This window comes from Molossus molossus, unplaced genomic scaffold (genome assembly GCF_014108415.1).
Source record: "Molossus molossus isolate mMolMol1 unplaced genomic scaffold, mMolMol1.p scaffold_m16_p_3, whole genome shotgun sequence".
Classification (NCBI taxonomy): domain Eukaryota; kingdom Metazoa; phylum Chordata; class Mammalia; order Chiroptera; family Molossidae; genus Molossus; species Molossus molossus.
The window spans coordinates 128,517,077-128,529,205 of NW_023425366.1; the positions used below are offsets into that span (position 1 = coordinate 128,517,077).

The following is a 12,129-nucleotide window of genomic DNA, read 5'->3' on the forward strand; positions in this document are numbered from 1 at the left end:
AAAGAAGCCCATGAGTAAAAACCCAACCCAATTAACCAAACACCAGAAAGATTCCTCTTGCTTTTAAAATACTTTTACAGTTATTTTGAATTCCTCATGTTTTGTAATGACTTAAATTTTTTTATATTTGGTTTAAGATTTTATCCTCCCCAGTCTATAGTTTTTACAGACCTAAAAGAACTTAGAGCTTATATTGTGGAAAATGCACAGATGACAGGCCCTGTTCCTGGACGTGAGCACCACAGGGCTCGATGCTAAGGCAGTGCTTTTTGGCCTGCAAAGGGCCATGTACGAGGGCTGTGAAAGGCACTGAGTTGACCTCCGAGGTGGGGTTGACAGTCAGATCCTGGAGTAGCCTGTGTGACCAGTGAACCTGTTGCCCCAGCAGCCTGAGAAGTTTTGCCCTTGACATGTCCAGCCAGAGAGCAGATTGCTGGCTTGTGGCCAGATCTTACCTATAGACATGTTTGGTTTGCTCACAGCATTTAGAAGGAATTTTTGGATTAGTTGCTAACATTGAAAAACCTGATTTAACGTAATGCAGGTTTCTCATCACTTAACATTGGAATCTCTGGAAGCACCAGGCCCACATTCTCCTGAGGACATGGCCCGCTGGGTTGGTAGCTGGCGTCCCCACTGGGCACGCTCTCTGCTGTGCTGTGGTTCTGCCACTCCCAGGTGGCTTAATAGCTGTGCCATTAGGCTGAGATAAAAGGTAATCTAGACATTTATTTTCCTTAAAATCATTCTTCGTGGATATACATTCTGAAGAAAGAAGCTGTTCTTCGCCCGCTTGCATTTCTTGCCTGATCTGTGGCCAAGGTGGTGTGTGCAGGGTGCCTGTGACACGGGTCTCAGTGCAGCTCCAGGCCCTCTGAGGCCTCTTTTTTTTTTCTTTTTTGTTTGTTAATCCTTACCAGAAGATATTTTTCCATTTATTTTAGATGGAGTGGAAGGGAGGGAGGGAAGGAGAAACATCAATGTGAGAGAGACACATTGATTGGTTGCCTCTCGCATGACCCAGACCAGGGCCGGGGATTGAACCTGCAGCCCAGGTATGTGCCATTGACTAGGAATAGAACTTGTGACCCTTCCGTCCTCAGGCTGACATTCTAACCTCTGAGCAAACTGGCCAGGGCCGAGGGCTCTTTAATTGCGGTAGATCCAGGACCTCCCAGCACCATTTGATTTATCCCCTCATGGGCTCCGATCTAGACTTGAAATTTTTTTTTAAATCCTCACCTGAGGACATTTTTGCATTTATCTTCAGATAGAGCGGGAAGGAGAGAGGGAGGAAGAGCGAGAAACATCAATGAGAGAGAGACACATCAACTGGCCTCCACCCATACAACCCCATGGGGCCGGGGACAAACTGCAACCGAGGTACGTGCCCCTAGCAAGAACCGAACCTGGGATTCTCTGGTTCACGGGCCGACGCTTTAACCACTGAGCCAAACCTGCCAGGACTAGACTTGAAATTTTAAAAGAAATTTAATGCTCTAGTTGCTACTGTACCCTCGTCATCTGTGGTGGCTTGGAATACCAGAAAATGTTATGTACAGGTTGTTCCATTGTACCTGAGGGGAGTGGAATAGTTCACTTTCTCATAAACTTTTCTTATGATGGAATGTCTAGATACCCTGGTGATGATAGGTACTTTTAGAGGAAGTTAAAAGTTAACTAGACTTAAGATGTTTTTAATCCTTGGATTTGTCCTGATATTATGGTTTAGTGTTGAAGGACTCAGGAGTCTAGCATAAAATTACTTGCAAATTAAGATTGTTAAATTCAGATCTGATGATCATTCAGGCTTATCTCTGAGAAACAAGTAGATTAGTCTCCATCTGCCTGTCATGTGATCAGAGAGAGGAATTTTAGTATCAAGACAGTTTTTTATGCCTGACAAATGGCAGGCATCTAACAAACATTAAATAATGAATTTTGGCTTTTAAATTTTAGATACAAAGTATTTTCAGCCCATTTTCTCAATAACAAAGCCTAAAAGCACCTGAGTAGTTTGAAAATGTAAAATTATTTGAGATCATATTGATAGAACTGTGATTCATAGCAGAGAGGCCTGGGACATGAGGATATTAGAAGGGACTATCAGCCCTGGCCGGTTTGGCTCAGCGGTTAGAGCGTCGGCCTGTGGTCCAGAGAGACCCGGGTTCGGTTCCCGCTTAGGGCACGTGCCTCGGTTGCAGTTTGTCCCTCCTGTTTGGGTCGTGCGGGAGGCAGCCACTCGATGTGTCCCTTTCACATTGATGTTTCTCTCTCTTTCTCTCTCTCTCTCTCCCTCCCCCTCTATCTGAACAAAAAATGGGAAAATGTCCTCGGGTAAGGATAAAAAAAAAGAAGGGACTATCATTTACTTTTACATTAATTATAATTAATGCAACTTTTCAGGTAGGCTGTGAAATGGTTAACTGCTTTCCCAGAACCCAGCATACCACCAAAGGAGTGAATAGTTAGAATTTTTATGAATGAGACAGTGTTTGTGCTGTAAATGTTGGCATTCCAGATACTTGAAGTGCTTTTTGTTTTGTTTAGGATAATAGCCACCTGTGGAGAGCTCTTGAGGCAATGTGGGGACTTCGAGCAGCAGCTGGCAAACAGGTAGGAGAGAGCTGGGGGGAGGCCCTGCTTCTTACTGGGGAAGAACTCGACACAGCGTACAGCACAGTGATGACAGCTCATGGTCAGATCTGAAGCCACAGGGTTCAAGGACTGTGCACCTAGACACACGGTGTCATTGTCATCACAGAACATTTATTGAACACCTAAAATGGGCAAATCTCTGACCTACTTGGCAGTGATCACATAATTTTGATTAGATTTTAAAGTCCCAGCCTAAATGAGGAGACCGTGCCTGTTGTCTCCAAATTATGAATGGGCTGGATTCCACTGCTTGTTTGTAAGTTAGTTATTGTGACTGAAAATAAATTTATCCATAGAAATAGTATTTAAAAATGGTGGTGAGTCCCCTGGGCCACCCAGGTGAATCAGGATTCACCCAACTAGCCTGCTTTCTGGGTCCTGCAGCCAAATTCTGTGCTGCCCAAGGGGGTGCTTGTCAATGTAGAGTTTCTGGGGTTGGCCTAGGAAAAGTCCCTTCCCTCCCCTTTCTTTATTCTGATACTTGCTAGGGTTTATATTGCCCCAGTGTACTGGTCAGGCTGGTTTTCCCCTCAAAGTGCTCCAGCCCTCGAATTTCCCTCTTTCATTTGCCTTGTCATGGCTGGTCTCTCTGTTCTTCAGGAGTTTGGGGAAGAAGTCTGTTCCATACAGTTGTGTGAGGCCGAGCAGCAGTCCCCTCTCCTCTCTCTGGGGTAATTCATTATCCTAAAGCAGTGATTTTCAACCTTTTTCATCTCATGGCAACATAAACTAATTACTAAAATTCTGGGCAACACCAAAAATATATTTTTTGCTGATCTGACCAAAAAAAAAAAACAGGTATAATTTTGATGGCTACTGTTGTGTTGACTGTTGTTTTTTTAATTTGACAATCTAAGGGGAAAGAGGTCAGTGCCCCTGACTAAATAGTCAGGTATCACCTGTCTTAAAAGTTCTTGCAGCGCACAGTTGAAAATCACTGTCCTCCGGAGTCTTGGCGGAGGGGGTTCTGGCAGTGGTCCCAGGAGAAGTGGAAGGTCAGGCCACAAGGGAGGGTTTGCTGAGGAAGGAGGGCAGACTGGCCACGGAGGCAGCTCTGAGTCGGTTGTTTCTTCTTCTCACCACTTTGTGTTTTTTGTTTCTGAGCCTCTGGATTGTCTTCATGTCCGAAGTTTTTCCTGGCGGTTCTCAGTGTGGGGCCAGTCGTGTAGCAGGGCAGGGACAGCTACCGCTTTCCATAACTCCTGCAGCGCCCAGCGCAGGGAGGCCGCTTCCTGAGTGCAGGGACCCGGCACCACAGACAGGGTGGACGTGTGTGAATACCGTAAATGATGCTGTAAGCCCCCATGCACACACACCTGTGCTCACATGCGCACGTGAACACACGGGAGCATGGGTGGAAGGTGAGTAGGTCTGTGTTCACAGAGGACCCTAAAAAGAGGTGAAAATCTAACATACATTTAAAAGAAAGACATGTAGCTTGTTATTTTCCTAAATACAGTAGTAATTACAGCCTGGCCCCAGCTCATTGCAAAAATTAAAACAGTTTGCGAGTGTGCAGAATAAAAACCAAAAATATGCTCACCCTAAAATTCTCTCCAGAAGAAACATTGTTAACATGCCCCGCCCCCCTCCATTACATTTATTAAGCTTTCACCTTAAGGACTTTATATGAATTAACTTGTTAATATTCTCAGGGGCCAAAGAGGTAGGTATTGTTTTTACCCTCATTTTTATAGATGCAGAGACATCGAGGCATAGAATTTGGCACAGGTAATAGCTTTTTTTTTAATCTTCACCTGAGGACATTTCTCCATTTTTTGTTCAGAGCAGGAGGGAGAGAGAGAGAGAAACATCGACGTGAAAGGGTCACATAGAGTGGCTGCCACCCGCACGACCAACCAGGGCCGGGGACAAACCGCAACCGAGGTACGTGCCCTTAGCGGGAACTGAACCCAGGGCTCGCTGGAACACAGGCCATTGCTCTAACTGCTGAGCCAAACCGGCCAGGGTGGTAATAACTTTTTAAGTAAAAGAAATTATTTGCAGAAATAACTGTGTCTGAGGTGATACAGCTCTGAGGCAGTGATCTGAACCTGGACATTAGCTGAGTTATCAAGAATGTGTGAATGTCTCCCGTGCTGTTCATTCTCACAGATGAGTTTCTGCCCTTAGACTTCAGTTTCTCCATAGGTGTATGTATATGTCTCAGACATCTTTCCATGTCAGAACATACAAACTTTTCTTAATCTTTTTTTTTGTTAATCCTCACCCAAGAATATTTTTCTTTTTTCTTTTTGTTATCCTCATTTGAGGACATTTTTACATTTATCTTCAGATAGGGCGGGAGGGAGAGAGGGAGGAAGAGAGAGAGAGAGAAATGTCAATGTGAGAGAGACACATCAACTGGTTGCCACCCACACGACCCCAACAGGGACCGGGTATGAACTACAACCAAGGTACGTGCCCTTAGCGGGAACCCAACCTGGGACTCTGGTCCGTGGGCTGATGATGCTCTAACCGCTGAGCAAAACTGGCCAGGGCCCAAGGATATTTTTCCATTGATCTTTAGATCGAGTAGAAGGGAGGGAGGGAGGGAGGGAGGGAGGGAGAGAGAGAGAGAGAAACATCAATGTGAGAGAGACACATTGATTGGTTGCTTCCTGCACAACCCCGACTGGGGCTGGGGATTGAACCTGCAACCTAGGTACGTGCCCTTGACCGGGAATCCAACCTGTGACCCTTTGGTCCTCAGGCCGATGCTCTAATTGCTGAGCCAAATTGGCCAGGGCAGATCTTTTTTTTTTTTTTGATCCTTACCCGATTTTAAATATGTTTGTATTGATCTTTTAGAGAGAAGGAGAGAGGGAGAGAGAGAGAAACATCAGTCGGCTGCCTCCCGCTTGAACTCCAACCTGGAATTGAGCCTGCAACTCTGGCATGTGCCCTGACCAGGAATTGAACTGGTGACCCTTCAGTACACAGAATGGTGCTCAACCAACTGAGCCACACTGGCCAGGGCAAGGATGTTTTTTATTGATTTTTTTTTAGAGAGAGAGGAAGAGGGAGAGAGAGAGAAAGAAAAACATTGATCAGTTGCCTCCTGTGTGTGCCCTGACTGGGGGTCGAAGCTGCAACCTGGGTGTGTGCTCTGTTGGGGAATTGAACCTGCTACCTTTTGGTGTGCAGGACGATACTCAACCGACTGAGCCACCTGGCCAGGGCTCCTTAATCTTTTAATGAAGGTGAATAGTACATTCTAAAGGGTGGGGAAGGATCTGGTTGGGAAGATGAATGGGGCCGTGATAGATAGGATGAATCCCCAGAGGTTGAAAACCTGGCTTTGGTGTGAGATGAGAACGGGCTGCATGTATTCAGGGGACCCTCTTCAGGAGGAGACATCATTTTGGAGGCACTGAAGCTGGAAAGGGAAAAGAACAGCCATCACCCAGGCTCCCGTCAGGGAGGCCAGGCTTGGCAGTGCCTGTGAAGCTTATCTCTCCCCCTGTCAGTCTCACCGGGGACTCAGACACTTAGCAAGGGTCCCTCTCTCTGGGTGGCAGCGGCAGCAGCTGGGAACGCTCCGGTTACTTCAGGGACAAGAGGCATTGGCTCTCCGGCTCTAGAGATCACCTCCCTGCAGAAGGGGTCATTTTGTGATTTATGAGTAAAGCAGGGCCAAGTTGGGTGTCACCTGAGGGATTTCTCTGTTATTTTTTAAATTTGATTTTTCAATTACAGTTTACATTCAACATTATTTTGTATTAGTGATCATATACTTTATAAAGTGTTCCTCGTGATATTTCCAGTGCTCATCTGGTACCATACATAGTTATTACAATATTGTTGATTATATTCCCTGTGCTGTGCTTTACATCCTTGTGGCTATTCTGTAACCACCAATTTGCACTTGATCCCTTCACCTTTATCATTTAGCCCCCAACCCCTCTGCCTCTGAAAATTTGTTCACTGTGTGTTTGAGCCTGTTTTTGTTCTGTTTGTTCATTTATTTCGTTCTTTAGAATCCATATGTGAGTTAAATCATATGGTATTTGTCTTTCTCTGTCTGACTTACGTCACTTAGCATAATACCCTCTAGGACCATCTATGTCGTTGCAGATGGTAAGATTTCACTTTTTTTTCCCCCTCACCTGAGGACATTTTTCCATTTTTTGTTCAGGTAGAGTGGGAGGGAGAGAGAGGAACAGAGAAAGAGAGAGAAACATTGACATGAAAGGGACACATCGAGTGTCTGCCACCCGCATGACCAACCAGGGCCAGGGACAAACTACAACCAAGGTACATGCCCTTAGTGGGAACTGAACACAGACTGCAGGCCGACGCTGTAACCGCTGAGCCAAACCAGCCATGGCAAGATTTCATTTTTTTTTTAATGGCCAACTAGTATTTTATTGTATATGTGTAGCACAGTTTTTAAGAAATTTTTTAAATTGATTTTAAAGAGAGGAAGGGAGAGGGAAAGAGATAGAAACATCGATGAGAGAGAACATCGATTGGCTGCCTCCTGCATGCCCCCCACTGTGGATTTGGCCCACAACCTGGGCATGTGCCCTCACTGGGAAGCGAACCAGTGACCTCCTGGTGCATGGGTCGGTGCTCAACCACTGACCCACACTGGCTGGGCTATAGCACCGTTTTTTAATCTACTCATCTATTGGTGGCACTTGGGTTGCTTCCATATCTTCTGAAGATTTTTCTTACTGGGCAGGGTGTTTTCACCAGGGTCAGGTTTTAGTGGGATAGTTCAATGAAATAATTAGGTTTGGGAATCTAAACTTCCAAGTTTCCATGACTGAGGAGTGGGTAACAACTTTTCATGAAAAGGAAGTGAACTGAGGAAGTATATGGAATTGTAATGTTAGTTCCACGTGGGCCCATGTTAGACTCCCTATGAATCTCTGAGCTTGAGGGCAGTGACTGTTCAATCTTCCGGTATCCTCAGTACCTGGCTCAGAGTTCACTGCAGTTACGAGAAAATTTCCTTGATGTATGAGTAAATTCAGTATTTATTTCATATGGTTTAGTCCACAATAGGACAGGAGATCAGGTTCTAATGAGTAGATCACCTAGTGGTGTCTGGAGGAAGAGACGAGGGGAAAGATGCCATTAGTTCCTTGGGCTTGGAGCTATATATTTATGTTTGTTGTTGATCCTCACCCAAGGATATTTTTCCATTGATTTTTAGATACAGTGCAAGAGAGGGAGGGAGAGAGAGAAAAACATCGACGAGAGAGACATACATTCATTGGCTACCTTCCACATGACCCCGACTGGGGCCAGGGATTGAACCTATGACCTAGGTAGGTACCCTTGACCAAGAATTGAACCTGTGACCCCTCGGTCTGTGCACCAATGCTATAACCACTAAGCCAAACCAGCCAGGGCTATGCTGACATTTTAAACTGTAATCTCTGATACTTGAACATTCCCACCGTGTCTGTTCGTCAACTCGGATGCCAGGTGAAGGCAGTTCCCCCAGCTGACTGAGGCTTATGTGCATGTGAAGTGTCCCTGCAAAGGAGAGCTGACTTCCTAGAGAGAGAGGCAGGAGCGGGCTCTCCACCTCCGGCCCACCAAACCCAGGCTCACCTGTCTTCCAGAAGACAGTTGCTGAGCACCTGCCATGTGCCAGGCAGGCACTGTGCTAGGTGCTAGGAACTCAGAGATGAAGAACACTGTTTATCCTCACCTTCTAGTGTGAGAGAAATGAGACAAGATGATAAATGCCATGAGAGAAGTGAGAGGTTGAGGGGAGCAGAAGACTGAGTGCCTTGGGGTGGGGGGTGTCAGGAAAGATTTGGCTGAAGAGAAGCCCCTGGGACCAGCTCTTGAGGTGGGGTTTTCCCCTAGGTGCACAGAGGAGGGAGAGCATTTCCGGTTGAGGGATGTGAGCATGGGAAGCCAGCGTGTGGGGTTGAGGGCTGGGCATTTGGCATGACGAGGGAATGTTTGTAAGGATACCAGGGTTCCCCCAAGGGAAGGCCCTGGGTGCCCCTCCTTGGCATGTTTAGATTCATCCTGGGGCACTGAGAGAGAGCTTTGGGAAAAGACAAAATCAGATTGACATTTGGAAAGTTCATTCTGTGAACGCGTAGGAGGACAGAGTAAGTGGAGTGTGGACAGACTAGAGGAAGAGAAAGCTGCGGAGGCCCCGACAAGGAGCAGTGACGCCTTGGGAGTGAGGCAGTGGCAGGGACGGCCATGGTTTGGCGGACAAACGACCCAGCCAAAGGATCACTAGGCCTGAGGACAGGGAAATCTGACTCGACCTCAGTGGCAGAGGCAGGTGGCTGCTCAAGAAGGGCTTGTCCCCAGGGTGTGTCTAGTACAGGCAGTCATTCATTCCCGACAACTCACAGGATTTGTTTTTGGGGAAAAAAGTGGTGAGTGCACCCTAAAAGTGGCATGTCCAAAGCAGTGTTTTTTGTAAGAAATGATGGTAAAGGAGCGGTCAGGGAATTAGCCACATTTGGGATGTATTGTGATGTCTGCTCTTGGTACGTATGTTCGTATCATTCTGTACCCATTGACGTGTGTAGCTGGAGAGCAAGGTTGGGTTAAGGAAAAATCAAGTGGAGGATTTTCAGCGTCCATGGGAGTGGTCACCCTTGTTGGAGACAGAGCTCCATCTTCTCCAGCAGCACTAGGGTTTGGTCATCACATAGAACTTTCTGGAAGCACATTTCTTTCTCAGAGACATTGGAGAGGGCCAGCTTCTCTAAGTAGATTTTGCTGTAGCCCTAAACCACTAAGGCAGACGTCACAGTGCCTGTGAGCTGTGTGTGGCAGTGAGTCCTGTGGTGGAGGTGTGCACTCAGCTGCTGTCGGCTCTCCAGGGATAGCTGTCCTCTGCCCTGTCTAGTGTCCCTGTGACCGGTGCTGCTCCCCACACAGCTCTGACTAGTGCAGACAGCGATGCGCATGCAGCAGGGAAAGTGCCCGTGTTCCCGACTGCAGGAAGGCAGCAGCTGCCCTGCAGGCCGTCTGTCCTGCCAGGGAGACGGCATATTCTGAGGAGGGAGTGTTCGATGGGAAATAGCACCTGGTGTTTGCTGTGCACCTGTCATCCAGCTCGCTCCTAACTGGTGAAGGACGCCCTCATTTCCTTAGCAAATGGACCCTAAATCCACCTGCCTCATGAGGATATCCTGGGACTTAGTAAGGAGCAATCTGAATACTTCAAGAAGGAAGTTCAATACAAAACGCTTGGGGTGTCATGCTCCCCTTTGTCCTTGCAGGATTTTGTCCACAGCCGGGAAGTTCCTGTCTGACGCCTACAGCCCCCGGAGCCTGAGCGGGGTTCAGGACAGCATCCTGACGGACAGGAAGAGCTCTGCCAAGAACCCGTGGCAGGAGTATAATTACCTCCAGAAGGATAGCCCTGCTGAATATGCCAGCTTAATGGAGATACTTTATACCCTCAAGGTATGAGCCCAGACTGGTGGCATTCTTGCCATTGAAAACTGTCCATTGTCACTCACCCTTCCCCGATCCTGGCTTTCTGGCCCTGTGTGGGCCTTGGGCCATGGCATGTCCTGCTGCCACTTCTCTGTCTCATTAATGTCGTGGTTTTGAGGGGCTAAGCGCTAGACTGGGTTGGAACCCATTGCAGTACAGATGTAGCAGTCAGGGTCAGGTGAGTGGAGCATCATTACTGACGAAAGGTGGGCTGCTTGCCCATGGGAAGGACCCGGAAAGGGGACCCCAGCACGGCAGTCAGAGAAGTTGGGCCTCTTTTCCAGGGAGGAGCAAGGGTCGAGAGGACCCTTTAGTGCAAGTTGCTATGGGAGGCAATAGGAGAACTTGGGGATAAGCGTGCTCTGCTAGCTGTTCCTTTAGAGTCTTAGTTTGTCTACCATAAAACTGCCCTTGACTTTGAGCTTAAACCCTTGGGGTTCAGGGATAGAAGGACCTCTGAACAAATGGAAGGAGTCACACAGCTCCCTGGGAATGGCCCCCAGGTTCCAAGAGGGCCACAGGCATCCTTCCCAGCATCATCCCCACACCCCCTGGTCTGGTATGAACCTCATCTCAGTGATGGCAGAGGAGACATTGTTCCCATAGCACCGAATGCAACCTGGAGCTATCCTGACGGGCCTCAGGCTCCTGGCCCTGTCTGCGCGATCAGCATTGCCCTCATGGCCTCCCGTCACTCTGTGCCCTGGCCCACCAGCTGACTTCATTGAGCTCGACAAACTCTTGTTAAAGCAGTTCTGCAAGTTCACTCATCCGTGCTTCTGTGATGAGGCAAAGCAGCTCTGTTTATCTTTATTGCTAATCTGACTTATTTCTGTTGTTGGTAATCGGTTCATTTATAATAGCAAAGCTAAGGTTCCATTTCCCATCTCGGCATTTTCTCGGGCTGTTTAGAATCCCTGGGACTTGCACAGGTTGTGCACTCTGGTGTGCAGCCTGTGTGATCGACCTGGCCTCACGGGGGTCGGGGCTTTATCTGTCACTCTTGTCTGTACGCAACACTTCTGATTGGTTTTCCCTAAATTGCCAACCCACGAATTTGTGTTAGCTGAAATACATCAGAATCACTTGGGAAAGTGGATTAAAAATACAGATTCCTGGGCTCCAGCACCCTGCTGATTCCAATTCATAGTTCTAGGGTGGAGCCTGTGAGTCTCTAATTGGGCAGGTTCCCCAAGGGTCCTGTTTTGGGAACCACTGTTGTCTAGAACCCCCCACGGTTTTCCAGTCAGTGACTTTTCAAAATGTGTAACTAGCCAATAAACTGGGTTTGGATTCAGGGCCTAACAAACTGCCTTTTGATTTTCTTGTCTTAGGAAAAAGGGTCCAGTAACCACAACCTGCTGTCTGCTTCCCGAGCAGCCCTGACTCGCCTTAACCAGCAGGCCCACCAGCTGGCTTTCGACTCAGTTTTCCTGCGCATCAAACAGCAGCTGCTACTCATTCCCAAAATGGAAGTGAGTTGCCTTCTGCCCTGCTTCCTTCCCAGGGATATTCTCTCTGCCCTCTCCCAGCCCCCCACAGCTTCCGGAGGGCCACTTTGACTCCAAGGCGAGCAGTCCCACTGCACAGAGGCACTGTCCCTTGCAGTTCATTGCTTGGCAAGAATTCCTTATCTTAATTGCATTTACTGTGATGCTGTATTTTCAGGCTGTTTCTTGGGGTTATTACTATTGCTTGATTAACTCCAGCCATCAGGAGCAGTATAGCTGTGCCCTCCAAGGGGGAAGTAAGGAGATTTCGTGCCACAAGGTGGGTTGGGGCAGGTCAGAGGAGCTAATTTGTCTTGTGAGATTGTTTTCATCATGCCACAAACATTTCTAGAGAGTTTGTTCTGGAACTTAACTCTGGAGACTGCCTGCCCAGATCTGATCTGGGGTTTGAGAGCAAGGCTGGAAGGGCTCTGCTCTGTTCTTCCTTGATCCTGTTCTGCCGGCTTGTCCGGAGGGCCTCGCTTCCCTCGCCTCTCTTCTTTTTCCCTCTTGTTCCGACTTCTTTACAAGGAATTGCCCCCGT

The 12,129-nt window shown here is 47.7% G+C and overlaps 1 protein-coding gene across 4 annotated transcripts in view; it reads left to right on the forward strand.

Annotated features, from left to right (window-relative positions):
* COG7 (component of oligomeric golgi complex 7) overlaps positions 1–12,129 on the forward strand; it is a 61,106-nt gene that overhangs the window by 32,497 nt on the left and 16,480 nt on the right. For 3 of the 4 annotated variants that reach the window (XM_036279522.1, XM_036279525.1, XM_036279524.1), the window contains exons 11-13: positions 2,551–2,616; positions 9,876–10,062; positions 11,430–11,570. In XM_036279522.1, the coding sequence (XP_036135415.1) occupies positions 2,551–2,616; positions 9,876–10,062; positions 11,430–11,570 (394 nt within the window). The remainder of the gene's footprint in view (positions 1–2,550; positions 2,617–9,875; positions 10,063–11,429; positions 11,571–12,129) is intronic. The other variant, XM_036279523.1, reaches the window with a different exon arrangement.